This window comes from Malurus melanocephalus, unplaced genomic scaffold (assembly GCF_030028575.1).
Source record: "Malurus melanocephalus ecotype Western Australia unplaced genomic scaffold, MMel_1.1 scaffold_14, whole genome shotgun sequence".
Classification (NCBI taxonomy): domain Eukaryota; kingdom Metazoa; phylum Chordata; class Aves; order Passeriformes; family Maluridae; genus Malurus; species Malurus melanocephalus.
Genome location: NW_026623246.1, coordinates 4,354,289 through 4,371,410, shown reverse-complemented (window position 1 = coordinate 4,371,410; position 17,122 = coordinate 4,354,289). Strand labels below are relative to the sequence as shown.

The following is a 17,122-nucleotide window of genomic DNA, read 5'->3' as shown; positions in this document are numbered from 1 at the left end:
TGGGATGGGATGGGATGGGATGGGATGGGATGGGATGGGATGGGGCAGGCAGCACTGGCAGTGCTGGAAAGCAGGACCAGAGCCCTACACTCTCCCTGGGCATGACAGGGGAGCCCTCAGCAGGGCAGCCGAGCTCCCCAATTTCCACACCGGGAGGATGCAGTAGTTTTSCTGCCACAACAGTCACACAGGCAGCATGTGGCCTCTCCAGGACCTCAAACTCAGGCCTGGCACCTGCAGATTTGTGAAAACCTTTGATGAATCAGGAGTGAGTTTTCCCAGTTTGCTCTAAAAGTGCCTGGAAAACACAGAAAATGCATTCACAACTTGCATCTTCCAATACAGACTCTGAGCTACCGTGTTGGGTCTTTTTCCCATCAGTGCACCCATACCAAGCAGTTTGGTTTTAGGCATCATGCCAGCCCTCTAACACACCCTGATTCCCCTTGGACAGGTTGTGTACATCAATGGGCATTTGCTTTGCATCATTATTCTGGGTTCTGGTTCACAGATGAACATTGTTTGTCCTTCCGAGAGCACAATGATTTCTAGTAGTTACTCTATACTAAGCACTGCTGGTTTTGTTTTGCAGCAAAGAGCTATTTCCCTTCTGCCTGATAATTCAAAGTGTTTCTTCTGAAAATTATGTTTTAAAAGACTCACCAAACTGAAAATTAGCAGTGATTTCGTTTTTCGTTTTTCTTTTTTTTTTAATAATAAAAGCAACCAGCATTTCTAAAAATACTCTTCTTGTTTATGTATCAATTGCAAGCCAGAAACTGCTCTTGAATTATCGCTGCTTGTRGGAAACTGCCTTAACTTTACAGATACCAGAACAAAGTGCTTATTTTTGTTATCATGAAAGAAAAACTCGTATGTCCTTCATCCTGCCAGTATTTCAAAGCCCATCAGAAGCAGAGCAGCAGGTGTAGCAGTTTCTCACAGTCAGTGAAAAGAGTGATGATGAATTGTATATATTRCCCCCAGATCTCTGCCCCTCCTCCAAAAGCCAATCTTTCAGATTAGGCTGAACACAAACCGGGCTGCACAGGACCACCTGCTCTCCCTTGTGCTACATAATGTGTTCTCTCAGCTCAGATGTGCCTGGAAATGTAGTGAATCCAAGTTCAGASGAGGGAACTAGGGGCAGTGGGGTATAATGGAGTGGGCTGCAGAAGAGGATAGTTTATTTTCCAGCTGATGGACTGCTGTGAGTCTCTCTCACACTGTATCTTTCACCCGTTTAGCAAATGCCCAAAAGTAAATGCTATAGTTCATCGTGCAATAACATTTCTGCCTTCATCTTACACCAAACAGAGACTGGTTTCCTTAGAAGAGTTTGGGCARCAGCAGCTTATACAGAGAAGAAGGTCACAGTGTGATTATGAGCCTTTTTTTTCCTGAGCACCTGCATCTCTTTTTTGTGTATGAAATCCTACTTCTCTGGGCTCCCAAGTGATTTAACCATGTGGACAGTTTAGTTCACTGGATATATTTTTATATTTTGCCTATATCTAGTTCATACTTTTTAGCTTTGGAGACCTCTCAATAGTATCATATCTCATTGCTACTTTGGAGTTAACATTTATGGAGTWTTTGTTGTATGGAAAATCATCCAAGTACAAAGTTTATAGGCCAGACTGACAGCTTTCAACATGACTGTAATTTTTTTTTCCAGATAAAAGCTCATTTTTACAGCTACCTTTTTTTTTCCCCTGCTTTTTGCCTAATTATCAGCCTGATGAAAAACCTTCCATTTATTCGCAGCCATTGTACTCTGATTTGAAATTTTGCCAAAAGCTCTAGAAAGCTATCGCACTTCCCTTGTACACCATAATATTAATATTTTCAAATAATTCCCCTACATTAATGAGTTATGAACTTCCTTCTTAACACTGCAACCACTTTCCTGTCTTCTGTCCCCGCCTCTTGGGTCTCAATCACTTGTTTATTCCTCTCCTCTGTTAAGGAAGAAATTTTCTGATGGAATTTCTAAACCTCTTCAAGTAGCAAATCATATCTCTGACTTCTCTGAATGTTACTATTATCCCACCTCTAATGTTTTTCTTTAAATATCAGTTGGAAAGTAGCAAGCATTATTCATGCATTTGCAGCTACAGCTGAAATCCACACAATATGGATATGATAAAAATTTGATTGGTATTGGTATTGATTGGTCTGATTGCAATTGRTGAATCAGATGCAACTTCCACTATATGCCAGAATGGATACTCTAACAAAATCAGAGGTGAATCCTGTTCAAAATCTGGTCCTCAGAACTGACATTTCAGGGTCAACAAAAATGCCAAACATTTTATGTTAGCATCTTCATTTAAAAACATCCAAAACAACCAAATAACAAACCCAACCAAACAAACACCCCCTCACATTGAAAAGTATGGAATCAAGGCATACTTGCAGACCAGCTTAAATTGTCCAGGTCATCTGTTTTGTCCAATGCCCTCCTGCTTGCTTAATTCCCTGGTATCAGAAGTGAGATGAAGAGAACGGCATCAAGAAACATGCTGCCGGTAGAAAGGATCCTGGTCGAAGGACATGAGAGACAAGAAGATGCAGCATCTCCAGTTCAGTGTGAGGAGCTGCAGAGCACATGCCAGAAGCCACACACATCCTTCTTCCATGTCCAAACAAGAGAAAACCAACAGAAGTTCAGTAGGGCTTTGGTTGTATCTTAATGCCATCTATACACATAATACATCCAAACATGAAGCCTATAAAGGCTACTAGACACTCCCAAAATGAGATTTCCTTAACCAGAGGGATCTGAAGGCAGCAGAGAGTCTGCCATATACAAACGTAGTGTGCTTCTTGAGACAGCTGCTGGCTTTGGTTGTGACAGCAAGGGGGGAACCTCTGCCAGGGCCCAGCAGCCCTGATGACTGCTGTGATCAGAAACCAGAGTTATTTTCACCTGGGTGCTTGTATAAACAACACTGCAGAGTGTGTGGGGCCCCTAGGCCCTACCTAGACTGTTGCTCTTGCTCCTCCAGCCCTGACGCCAAGCTGGGCACCTGTGTGGGTGGCCAGAGGGCCAGCTGGTCACTGCAGTGCACCAGGGCCACCACACCATGCCAGTGTTGACATTGGGATCAAGAGCAATGAGAGAACAGTACCACATGCCAAGTGTGCCTTGGGGGTTRTATGATTCACAGAGTGAAATGAGAGCAGTAGAGGGTATCAAGAAGCACTTTTGACCAGAGGCTGATCAGAGAAGCATCCTTCAGATGGGTCAGGAGGGAGCTGATGAGATGAAGATCCATATGGAAAAGGAAAAGGGAGAGGSGAAAAAAAGAGAAAARCATWTGAAGTGGTTTCTTCTTTTTTATTAGTGTTGCACACTTYATATATAATAAGAAAGGTCTTTCATTCATGTCAAAATACCCCAGTAAATCAGCACAAGTTCTCACAGTTGCAGAGATGCTATCTTCTAGGTCTTTGCTTTCTCCCTTGGATTTTTAGATTCCATGTCATTTTTTGTCCCCAATCCTCAAGACAGTGTTCCCAGCTCAGCACATTCAGTTCTGCCTGTTTTTACTTTTCTTATCTTGCACAGTTTCAGTTTACAGACTCTCAGAGCTCAGTGAAAGCTTTCTCAGTGTCAGCAAACCAAGGTCAGGCCACGGTGCTGCACAAAACCAGCCCAGGGTCAAGGCCAGCTGGAGCYCTGCACTGTGGATGTCCTGAACCTGACAGCACAGCTCAGGGAAGTCGTGCGGCTCCACTGTGACACCAAACTCGTGTTGAGTAGGAAGGACAACTGCAGGGGCCAGATCCCACCTGGATGTGATGATGCAGCAGACTGGTACCCGAGGGATGCACGTCTCTTTTTCATGGGCATGCACATCTCTTTCTACAGCTGAGATGCATCAGTCAAGGTGGCTCACAAAGATACAACGAGCATGATATTCCACACACAGAACAAACTGAAATGCACATACCATCTGTATGTGCATGGACATTATAGATACATGTGCATATACACAAAATCATACAACTTCAGATAAACAGCCTGCTAAACTAGAAATGCTCTTTCCATGTTAAATACAATTTTCAGGGTTTAAATAAAATTTTGAATGCTTTCTTCCTCCTTTAGCTCAGAATTATTTCCAGACAAAAAACACAACTACTCCTCTCAGAACCCTCCAAAATCTGTTTCCCTGGTACCCTGCCTCACTGCAACTGACATTTACACAAATGTTGTCTCAAGGAAACCACAGCTCCACTTTTATAGTAAGATTTTAAGGCTAGAGGAAGCYTTATTCATGGCCATGTTTAAAGGAATTGTTTAAGGGGTCAGAATTTCAATCTTGGACTTTATTTTGCAGACATTCAGCAGAATTACGTCARCCTTCTGGCTATCCACTGGGTCTGATTTTTGCTGCTGTTTCCCCCATTTTTTACTTTCAACATGGTGAAGTCTGATTTTAAAAATTTTCATGCCATTTATTTATGAATTTGGGTAGGAGTAAGGCAGAGGAAAAAAAACCCAGCATCTCATAATCAATTTGAAATGTTGCAAAAATCATCATTTTCAAGCTTTCTGAGAAAGATACAAACTTAGCAAATATCCTCACACTCACACGTATGCCCCTCTTCTCCTCTTAGGACAAGTTATAATAACAAAATAATGTCTTCTGGTTTTCCTTTCCACTGAAAATARTTGCATACATACATTTTTTCCTTGCAGTCAGAACTCATGGCAGCTTTTAAAATCCTGCTGACAAAAGTAGAGTGACAACACAGTGTCACAACACTGTAGAATGACAACACAGTTCACAGAACTTCAGTATGAACATTTGAAAGGGTACCTGATTCCAAAATGGAAAGAAAACTCTCAATTTGYAGTTCAAGTGTCAGCCTGAAAGGACCCTAATTACATTAACTACAAAATGCAAAATGTTTATTACAAGATTATTTTTTTWAAAAATTATGATTCTAATATATTGAGCTGCAGTAGAAAGTAAAATTTATCCTACAAAGACTGACTTAAAATTATCCCATGAAAAGGCTTAGAGATTTAAAAAATATTTATGCTAAAATGACTTTATGATCATGGGTGACGGTGAAGAATTTGAGTGCATAACAGAGACATCTGCTCTGCAAACAAAAAAAAAAATTACCAAGGTGGTCTCAATGACACTCCAAATGTYGTCTTCTATCCTCTAAAGCCAGATCTACACTCAGCATCATTCCTAACAACATCTATTACACCTATCTAAAAAAAACGAAAAAGGAAAGGCAACATACAGAAGGGAACTTAGGAACACAGGGCTGGGCAATTGTTTCTGGGGAACTGGAGATAAATGTATCATAGAATTGCTTTCATAAATTGATCAAAATACATCTTAAATTAAAGTGACAGGAAACTCACTGGAGGAGAGTCAAGGGACACTGAAGGTTAAAGAGACCAATTTTTGTCTTTTTGGTCCTTATCCACACAGTAGCCATAAGGCACCATAAGTCATCAGTTGCTCAGCTGCACAATTACTTTTAAGCTGTTCCATTTATATGCAAGTTGATTTATGAAGCCCATCATGCAATTAATACAAGGAAAAAACCTCATAAATGAAGATGATGCTCCTGCTGACCCTGAACTGAGTGACGAGCCACCACCATGKGAGGTGGGAGACCCACTCTTCACCTCGAGGCTTAGCACAACAAGCTAAGTGCTCACAGAAGGCAAATTTTATTTTGGACAGATTTAAAAAAAAAAAGTAAGCTATATTTCCTCCATCAGCTGTCAGCTGTGCCTTGCAGAAATGAGTAACAATTTGTGATATTGGGCGCTAYGGAGATCTTAGTAGTTTGTGAAGTGGCTTTTACACTACAGCTTTCAGCCAGCTTTTTTTATACTGGCTCTATACAGTGCTGAAAAGTTCACTTAGCACTCAGTATCTTCTGGCTCAGCTTTATCACTCTGTATTTTGAACAGGGGTTGACTGGGTAGTAGTTTTGATTTGTCTTTAGTGAAGTAATTCTAGTGTCAGACCAAAGTAACACAGTGGATAACTCTTGTCTGTTTTGCATTCAGATCCCTCTGAGAAGGAACAGACCTGGACTTAAAACTACCTTTTTTCACAATAATATAAATGCACAATAAAGTAAGAACTTTATCACCAATGACCCAGAAGCAAAACGAACAGAGGCACTGGCAATTCAGGCGCTGCACACTTCCTGGAATCAGAACTTAAAAGCTAGATTTAACAGTTTGAWAATGCAACACCTTTTTGCCTTTTGTAAAGGAAGTGAGAACTGCTTTTCTATTTTCAGTAATCATCAGTATCGTTAGCACTCAATATAAGTTCAGAGAATCCAGCATATTCTTTTGATAACAGATAAAGTAAAACCATAGTATTTGGAAGTATATTAAACATTTAAGTATCTGATAATTTTTTAAAATGTGTAATTTTAGGTTTCTGAGATTGAGGAAGTGAAAGGGAGAGACTGAAAGAGATTATGTAACTAACTTGGGGAAGCAAACCTCCACGTTGCATAACGACCCTTTGTCTTCCACCAGTTTAAAACCCACAGGAAAGTACTTTATTAATTCAACATTTTCAATAGGTAGACTGGTCATCTATTGAAGGTAAACAACTCCAAATTTTCTTTGGAGTACATTCATACCACAAGTCTTTCATCAAAAAATGTAATCCAGAGTGATAAATCACTTAGAGCAATAAAATCACTGCAAGAGCAAATACAATTTCTGTCAGTAATTGTGCTTCCCTGCCCTAGGCATGTGTTTGTTACATATGGGAAGTGATAATACTTGTGGTTACAGTTCCCAGTTTCGCATTTTCCTTTCCCAGTTCACACTTATTCATACCTATGCTTATCCAGCAGCAGTTACATAAGATGCAATTCCAAACATTTATAATCCACCTCTCGCAAACAATAAACTGCATCAAATTAGCCCCTGGCGTACTTTGTACTAGCAGAGCAATTTGCAGATCCATCATGAAGAATCAGGACTATTATATGTCTGCAGTCAGTACAGCCATTTTTTACTGACAGTATTACCTGCAAGTACTTAGTTATATGAACTTACTCACTGTCACATAACTGAGAACCCCCTCAGGCAAAAGGACACATTCAGCATAATTTTTTTCCCCCGCTTCTGAGAGCTGGAGTACATATCCATCTCATCAGGAGATGTCCGGAAGCAACATCAGTGATGCTCCAGACTACAGATTTCTACTGGTGACGTCCATGACACTCTACCCATCACGGCATTTCTGGGACCCTGARCCCTGCCATTATGTCTAACTRAGGACTAACCTGTTCMGTTGTCTAGCTGTGTACAGTTCTAYCTACAGACCATCCTTCACAATGAGCCCTTTCCACACTGCAGCCATCGGAGCAGAGAATGTTTCTTTCCATTTGTTTTTTTTTGTGCATTTGTTTTCCCCGTCTTTTAAACCTCCTGTGTGGGACAGGCTTCTTGCTCTTTTCAGAGCAATACTGTCCCCATCTACTCACCTAATGTTATGCCTAACTACTGTAAAGAAAACGCAGTGTGTAACTCAGCTTGAAAGGCAACAGCAACAAATCATTTACTTCCTCATTAACATTTTGCAATTATTACGCATAACTTTCCTTGTCTGGCCATTTCTACGTGCTTGAAATGGGAATTTTCACCACATTTCTTCAAAATTWGCAGCATGTGGGAGATGTCCAAGCCCTCAAATTTTACTGGTAATCAACACGAGATGCTACCAGCTCAGAAGGTTTGCCTCTGCAATCCTTGTGCCAGATTGAACCAGCAGGTAGGTACGTTCTACCAGCCCCATCGTTCTGAAAGTGCAGGGGTTTTGCCTGACAATTGCTTTCAGTGAACAGGAATTCCTATCCTGTTTTGCAGAGCCATCTTTGAGAGATRATAGAGGTACAACAGCATGTTAGGAAAAAGAACATCTGCTTAATGTCAAAGTGGTGCCCACWAACTCAGCAAAGACTGTCATTAGTGTCAGCAGTGGCTGCAGCCACTGCTCTGTCCTTTTAGCTGTATTAAGTGACAGGAACCAAACCCAGAGGGCTGAGGCATCASTGGGGGTCGGCACATGGAGAGGGATTAGCACAAAACATACTGAGGAGACATTAGAAAAGACTCCACAGAAGTTTTGCCACCAAAAAACAAACAAACAAACAAAAACAAAAAACAATCAAACAAACAATAAACTACTCATATTCCTTTCTGTTTATTTGAAATAGACTTGGAAAAAAATCCCCTATTTATACTGGATTACAGTTTAAGCACAAATTTTAGGTTATGGGTTTTTTTGCAAACCAAAATGCAAGTAGGGCACCAGCTAGAATGGAAATATAAGTGATTATTTAGCTCACGTCTGATCTTACAGAGYCAGCAAAAGAAGCAAAGTAAGATCAGGACCTTAACCATCAGGGAGAAAAGTATAATATGCATGTCCCTGTTATATAAAATCTAGTGCACTTGTAGTGGTTTAGCAGAATGTATYATACTTCTTTCATGCTTCTATTTAAAGAAAAAGAGTTACAAGGTATTTGAATTTAGCATAAAAAGATTACAAGAAAATGAAAAGGATATAAAGCCTGAAGGAAAGCAGGGCCGCCTGTGGGCTCAGTTAYCAAGCTGAATGACAGGCATATGAAAATAAGTTGCTTGGTCATTGTAACATTAAACTATGAAAAATCCTCCCCTGCAGAGCAAGACATAATTTATACAGCTTTTTCCCATAAATACTGTTATATGCCCTTCCTTAACTCAGAACTCACTACAAGCTCCATATGCTGCATCATATTCAAAACACCAAACACCAGGGTTTCCACACAAGACCATGGTATTATCTGTGCTCTTGAAATAAAGAATATTTTTATTATTACTTTAGACTCTTTCATTAAAGCAAAATTGATTCCAGATTTACAGGTGAAAATTCTCTAGTATAATGCYATGAATGAATGTGCTGTTACGTGACCTGGAACCATCACGTACTCTTGGGTACACCACATATCAATGAGTATTAACCTAATTATCATTAAGATTTCTAACTTAATTACTCTTAATTACACTTCATTAAAATGAAAACATAAAAAGCTCATCCAATACTACAAATGCTTATMACTGCCTTTCACTTAGAGCCCTTCAAAATCTGCAAGAAATGACCATGTCTAGCAAAGTCCTGTTAGGAATGCCACCTTGTGGATAAAAGCTGTATGGAACAATGATTCCAGATAAACTTCACTAAAAGTTTTACTTGCAAAATACCGGTTTTGCAGAAATGAACTACTCATGTGTGGTGTCTCAGAATGGCATAGAATTCTTCTGCTAATCTTTCTGGTTGAAAACTACTGTGAATATGGCTTTCCTGTCCTCATCTGTATAAAACACTAATTAATTATGCAGGGAGCACYGGTTTCATTAGGAGATGGGATGAATTTATTAGCATTTTAAACAGAATCACACTGCCACAGATACTTAGTAAAAAAGTCCATGAAATGCATCCTCAATTTAGATACAATTCAGTGAATTAGTTTAAAATGTAAAGAAAATATATTTACTTATGAGTACATTTTACCTTCTCTAAGTTTTAATTGGCATGTAAAAGTTTAACTATAAAAAGGAAACATTGTATTTTTCCATTTGTTATATAAATCTTATTATGAGCTGAAAATGAATTGAAAATGGCCATTGGATTGCAAGTTGCTTGTGAACACAAGAGAGAAAAGGGGTTCAAAACTATCTAATAAACTTTAAAAGATCTCTTAACTTTTAAAAGCTTGGAAAAATAAATACTAATTAGCTACATTCAATAAAGCTGACATTTACACAGACACTTTCCTCCTGTGCTGTTCACCTCATTTTCATAATGAAAGTATATATAGCCCAAACTATCACAAGGCGTATTGTATAATGAAATTTAAAACTAATGAGCCATATCCTAATAGCCATGAGTCAAGTCAGGGTGTGCATTAGTAGTCCATTTGCAATCCTCTAGAGGCAAACAGAACAGGGCTAAACATATCCAGTAGCCTATTTAGTGCACAACTTGCTCTGTGTGCTGATCACACCACAGCAGAACTGAAATTAGTTGATAATTTCCAGCTCTCAAGCCTCTGTGACATGCTGTTTATGCCTTTGTTAAAGGCAAGTTACTCTTTGGGCAACAAAATATGATTTGTGATTGTTTGGTTTGACCTCTTGTGTAACAATGAATCTGACTTGTTGGAATTAGTCCTCTTTCAAATCACATTTTTTCAGGAAATTAAAGTATGTCCAGACTAGGGATGCCCTTTACTGWTCTGTTACGAACCTTTATCTCTTTTTGTAACATGTCCAATTTCTATTTAGACTTGCTGGATCATTCTTTCTCTGCTAGGTGGAACAGTTCTTTTTTATCAGTTTTTCTCTGAAGATGGCTCATTTAGGCTGATTGTTCTTTCACTAAACTAAGCAGATGGTTTGTTGAGACTCTCGTGCCAGTGTTTCTTTTTAATATGTTTATTGCTCTCATGACTCCTTTTTGTGCAATTCCCCAGCATTACYGAAAATGATTACTGCACTGTTCACGATTCCATGAAAACAAAAAGTTATTTTTCAAAGTTACTCCAGAAATAGTGAATTAGGTTTGAGCAAAGAACTAGAAAGGTCCTAAAAAGAATCTAAGAATGGCAGAAAGCTACTGTGTCACACCCATGTTCTCAGCTACACTCAATGAGACTGTATATACTGCATTCACTGTGGCAAAGGCACATCGTGCTTGGGACTTTTACCTTATGCTGGAAGAAATGACAATTCTTTAAAATAGTTTGCTAGATGGTATCTTGTTCACTTCTAGTGTGGCAAAAAGTGCAAGCAGGCACACAGAGGAAGCTGTCGGACACGGCAACAGTTCAAAGCCCCAAGTGAATCTTGACATGTAGAAAATGTTGTCTATTGAAGAGGCAAAAAAAAATGTTATCAATTACCAGATTTGAATCTTAGTGGGAAACACAACTTCCCATAGGTATATATCCTCACGTCTGAAGACTCTTAGCTCTCTATCTCCAACTGCATGCCACTCAAAACTTCCAATACATCATTTAACCRTTTCTAATAATGTTAAATGTAGTTTAATTTATGTCCTCACAAAATATAATCTTCAATTAGCAGAATACATTTGTCCATAACCACATGACTTCCTCGGACAATCGACTCTATTATTTTTCCTTACAAAAAAAAAAAAAAAACAAAAAAACAGCCAAGAGCCTGTCATTATTAAAACCACATAGATCTATTTTAGGTTACATAATGAACACTCCTGATGCTATCACACTCAAATTTATCCTTCACTCTCTTTGATGAGAAGCCAAGCAATTTGGGAAGCTTCTTTCTTAACTAATTAATGCAAAGCATGAATAGAATAGAACACCAAGGAAATKAACTTAAGAAAAACATGAAAACATAAGTAATTAGAACAAGAAAAGCTATATGATGTCAAAGACAAAACACAATACAAAAAGATATGTAAATAAATGGTGAAGTCTGGTTCCTATTTAACAAGACTGCTGTTACTACTAGAAAATTCTTCAATAGTACTAAAAAACAATTCTAAAGTTAAAAGTACAAATAAAAAATGTCAAGGAAAGAGACTACAGGACACTGGAGGAAGAGTCACACCTCAAATATATTAAAAATTTTGAAYTAGGTATTCTATTTGACACAGGAAAATATTTGGGAGAAAAAGGTGTTACAAACAAAATTACCAGATTTTTTTACTTAGACACTGGCGTCACAATATATAAAAAATATTATACAAGGAGGTAATACATCACAAAATTCAGTGGTTCAAGGATTAACAATACAAGGATACTTTAATCTTTGTAGTGAAATCAACCCTCATTAGTAACATATGAACACCATTATAGTACCTTATTATGTTTCAGTGTCCCAAGTGAAATGAGTTAAAGTTTAATTAAACATCCAGTGACCAAAGGTTCACATCATTGTTGCAACAAAAGCAGAGCTATTAGTTCCAAAAAGGTCAGACTTCATTATCTGCCTCCTTCCATGGGGGATGCTTCAGGCTTGTGAAGGAGACAGCATTGCTAAGGAAAGCCAGCAGTGCTGGCATGTCTACTGTGTATGACCTGCAAAATGGTATTCCAGTTTTTTACACTCTCAATTCACAACCTTTCACTGCCACTAGAAATCTCACACATGTTACTTACAAATACTGTTGAAAGCTTGACAACTGAATATAAAACTGTGATATGCTGTGGACTCSACACAGGCCAGATGAATAATGGCTTTAGTAAAACATGCAGCTTGTTAAGGTATTGCAATTGTGGACRTTGGATCAGYTGCTCAAAAAACTTTCATAAAATGATTTTGAATTAAGTTTTCGATATGGAACATCAGCACACTCRTATCAGCAGCACAGACRTGGTGATTCCCATTTCCTGTCTTTTTCAGGGTCTCTAATAGGCCCCAGTGGATTGGAGGCAGAGCGCTGTAAGAACTCAGCAAGTGAAGCTGACTTAATGGATTCTGATTTATTTCTGCAATCCTCAAGGCCCTCAAGATAGCAGGTGCAAACTTAGAATAATGAGCTGTAGATGAAATAATAATTGGGCAAGTTCTATCTTGTAATCGATCTGCAACTACTTTAGCAACAGCTGTGTGTGTATCCAAAATGTATCCTGTAGTAGTGTACACAGAGTGAATGGCAGCTAGACAGTCCTCTTCAGAGCACCAGCCAGCCACWAAGTCCTGCTGAAGCTTTCCAAGTAGATCTTTACGTAGCTGGAAGTGGCCCTGATTTTCCAGCTGATTAAATAATTGTGTCACCAGTTGTCCATCTTCATTAGCAATCAGGTGTAAGTATCGCTCAAGATTGGAGGACTTCAAAATATCTACTGCTGGTGAAAAAGTGGAAATTAATTTTCTTCCCCTCAAATCATAAACACCTGTTCTTATAAAGTCAGTCAAAATATTGTTTTCATTGGAAGCACAAATACATTTTCTAATAGGAATTCCCATCATTTTAGCATAGAAAGCAGCTAATATGTTGCCAAAGTTTCCYGTAGGAATGCAAATATCTACAGGGCTTCCAAATGAAATAATACCTTGATGAACAAGATCAAGGTATGCAGAGGCRTGATAAACAATCTGAGGAAGCAGTCGTGCCCAGTTTATGGAATTTGCTGCAGCTAAAGCTGTTCCATATTCTACTGTAAGAAAGCCAGTAAAATCAGAATCAGTAAAGATTTGCTTTATAGCTGTCTGGCAAAAATCAAAATCAGATTTGACACCCACTGACCAAGCATTTTCTTTCTGACAGGCAATCATCTGTGATTTTTGAATTGGGCTTACTCCATCCTCAGGAAAAAAATTCACCAGAGCAATTCTCTGTTTGTCAGTGTCATGGAGACGACTAAAGCCATCTAGAACAGCACTCCCTGTGTCCCCAGAAGTAGCTACCAGAACCAAGTAATTGCAGGTTTTGGGAATGCAGTAGGCAAATAAATGTGGCACCAACTGTAGTGCAAAATCTTTAAATGATGCTGTTGGTCCATGAAATAACTCAAGAAGAAACTGATTGCCTGCCAGATGCCTAACTGGGGCAATTTTAGAACAACTAAAGTTTTCTCCATAAGCAGTTTCAATAATTTCTGCCAGTTTAGAAGCAGGAATATCAGCAGGATGTATGCATCTTTCTAATATCACCTGGGCTCTTTCAGTGTAAGTTGCTTCTATCAGACTTTGCCATTCTTCAGCAGTGAATTTTGGAAGTCCTCTCTCAGGAACAAAGAGTCCTCCATCAAGGGCTAAGCCCTGAGTGACAACGTCACTGAAATATTTGTGAGAGTCTTCTYCCATACTCCTTCCAGTCCCACCAGACCGAGTTGAAATGAAAGTTTCCAGTTCTGAGTCTTGGTATCTCTTCACAGCATCAAGAACCTTTTCTGCTACAACCTCTGCTGCAATATCCCCTCCACAGAGAACACGGATGTCAAACCACCTTTTGTAGAACTGCTTCCTAAACTGAAGTATGTCCTTKAGAGAAACACCAGGAGACAGGCCCACGATACGATCCACTTCCATTGATTTCAGCCTGCTCATGATGACTCTTGCGGGCACATCCAGATACACAACTATTCCACTTTTCTTCATGTGCTGCATGCCAGCAGCATGCATTGGATTGGACCCACTAAGGGAAATTACACTTCCAGATGCTGAGAACTTCAACAGGGCTTTTCCTTCCTCCTCTAGAAATTCCTCATAACCAACATCCTGCAGTTTTTCTGACACACTCATGTTCCAGGTTGTTTCAAGGACATCATCATCTATATCTATGACAGGRCAATCTAGTTTCTGGCCTATTATTCTCCCAACTGTTGTTTTCCCAGCACCTGGAGGTCCCATCAGGATAATATTTTTCTTTCCAAGAAGAGAATGACTTGAGAACCAGGACTTCCATATCTGTACAAATGCAACAGGTCTTGAAAGCATCAGTTTTAAACACATGCTGGAAAGACTTTTTTGGGTTATTAGTCTTAAAGGCTGATACCGGAAAATGTGAAACATTTTCTGATGAGTGATTGCAGGGTTTTTTTCAAGACAGCTTGACAATCCTCTTAAGTGCTTCAGAAAGAAAAGAAAACAAACAAACAAACAAACAAATAATAAACAGTAACTAGCCCTTCAGCAAACACCTAGGAAAAAATCCTCAAGGATATAAAATTTAGAACAAGACTTCAAACATAAATCCAGCTACGATTTCATCAGTGCAAAGGAGGTATTTTTCAGTGTAAGACTCATTCCCCCCTCCTGCATAGTTCCAGCTTGCTTCCACAGACAAATCCAACTTCAAACAGTCCATGTCCTCAAGGTAAATAAAGACATGCAAACCTAAAACTATAATACTGGTTGCAAATAATATTGCTTATAGGAATTCAAAGTCAATTAGTTTTTCTTCTAGTAGACTTGCTTTTAACTACACATTTATAAGTAACAATTCACTTGATTACCTTCTTGTAATCAAAATCTTAACAAAATATGCATTTGTCCCACCACCCAAGAAAAATTTGATTTTTTTAAATATTTTCTATAAAAACAAATGCAACTTAAATACACAGGTAACTCACAGTCTTTTGCAACAGCAAGGCTGGATGAGTTGGCATTCAAATCTCTTCTGAAGGGAAGGCAAACCAAGCAAGGGATTTTTGAAGAATTCCTATACTGTAATTGTATTGAATGTAATTTGCAGGTAGAAGGAAGGAGAGAGACACAGATACAGAGAGAAAAATCATGAGGACACTCCACCCACAAAAAGAGTAAGAATCACAGGTTTCCCACAGAGAAATAAACTCCCAACGTTGTGCTTTGCACATTAAATTCAGCACTAATCGGAGCACATTATTTGTCTGCGATGTTTAGAGTAAAGGGGAAAAGACTCTCAAAATCTCCCTAGAACTGAGAGGGGATCAGAGGGAAGAGCATTTGCTCACCTCTATAAGTTGAGCTTACAAACATTAAGTTTCCGTGTTTGCACCCAATGTTGCGACCAGGTGAATATGCTGTAATTATAAGGCAGAGATCAGGGTAAAGATAGGCATACCATACTGTACAGTTTTGGTTTTTTTTGCCCAGTCCTTGTAAAGTATAAGGGGATCATCCTGTGTAGATGTAAGGCTTTATTGCAATAGTTATTAAAAAGGAAAAACAAACTGCGAAGAGTAATATCCAGTATTACGCTAAAGCTAGTACTGCAATGGTAATGCACCCTAGTACATACAGAAAGATGTATATGTTCCTTTTAGGGACAGAAGAAGATCTTCATATTAAACTTGCAGATGTAAAGAAGTTATATACAGGAGCAAATAAACCCAAAAAACATAGAGATAATATTTTAATGACTTTATTTCTTGAACGTAAAAAACACTTCAAGCATCGTGAGTGTGCACTAAAGGAGTGAAAACCATGCCAAGYACAGTGCCCTGCCTGCCGTGTCCTGCTCCACTACAAATTAACTTGAGCCGCAGTCGCTTGGTGTGCACTACACAAATAATGGGTGTAATATCTAGGCTGCCTTACAAATTTAGGCCTTAGGTATTGTTTAAAATCAACTTAAGTTATTCTGGTGCAAAATCTTGCTGATGATTCCTTTATTTAGCTCCTCATTTCAAGCTATTCCAGTGTAACCCAATTTWGCACCCACCCACATAAAGTACATGTACAGAAGCCTGTATAATACCCCTTATACCCTTTAATATAACCCCTTATTTAATTTTTTGTCCACTGGCAAATTTCAACATTAAAAACAGCTCAAATGATCCACCCACCCATAGATACAAACGCTATGTCAGACGGGTGGGGTTGTTGCAGCAGACCTCACACCCATGCCTCCAGAGACATTTTGCTTTGGCAATATGCCTCGACCCTTCACACGGCGGTGGACAGCACCGACACATCGTTAGCCACGACCCACAGTTTTAACAACCACTGCCGCTGACAGGCGCTCTAGTGAAAACTGGGCCTTTTTACTYGGCTAGACCCAAAACCAGCCTCCAAACCAAGCTTCTGCAGCRGCTCCCTGAATGCGTCCAGGCGCGAACAGGAGGAGGGCACGAGCCGGTCGGACCGCACCCACCCACCCGGCCAGCACGGCCCGGGGCTGCGGGCTGCGACCTCCGCTCGCGAGCAGCGGCGGAGCCCCTGTGCTGCCCTGCCGTGACCCATCCCGTCCTGTCCTGACCTGACCTGATCTGATCTGATCCGATCTGACCCGACCCGACCTGACCCGACCCGTCCCGTCCCGCCCCGTTCCAGCCCCCCTGTCCTGGCTGCTTCCACCCCCGCCCCCGGCGCCCTCAGCGCGGCGCGCGCACGTACCGGCGGGGGCGCTGCCACAGGTACCGCGCACGCGCAGTCCAACGGCCCGGCGCGCCCGGGCTCCCCCCGCGCGCCGTGCGCTCGCGCCGCGCCGCGCGGCCCCGGGAGCAGCCGCGCCTGCGCAGCCATTCCGCTCCCCGCGCTGGGGCAGGTGGCGGCGGCCGCGCAGGCCCCGCCCCTCATGGCGCCGTTCCCGTAACGGGTTTCCCCGGTAACTGACAACAGCCACAGGGCCCCGCCCCGAGCCCCTTG

At 40.2% G+C, this 17,122-nt stretch overlaps 1 protein-coding gene across 1 annotated transcript; it reads right to left on the bottom strand.

Moving 5' to 3' along the window:
* Positions 1 to 11,237: 11,237 nt before the first annotated feature.
* THNSL1 (threonine synthase like 1) lies at positions 11,238 to 17,101 on the bottom strand. The gene is given in 3 exon segments (XM_057384035.1): positions 11,238 to 14,620; positions 16,867 to 16,938; positions 16,940 to 17,101. Coding segments are annotated over 3 exon segments (2,466 nt in total). The 5' UTR covers positions 17,054 to 17,101; the 3' UTR covers positions 11,238 to 12,340.
* Between the last annotated feature and the right edge of the window lie 21 nt (positions 17,102 to 17,122).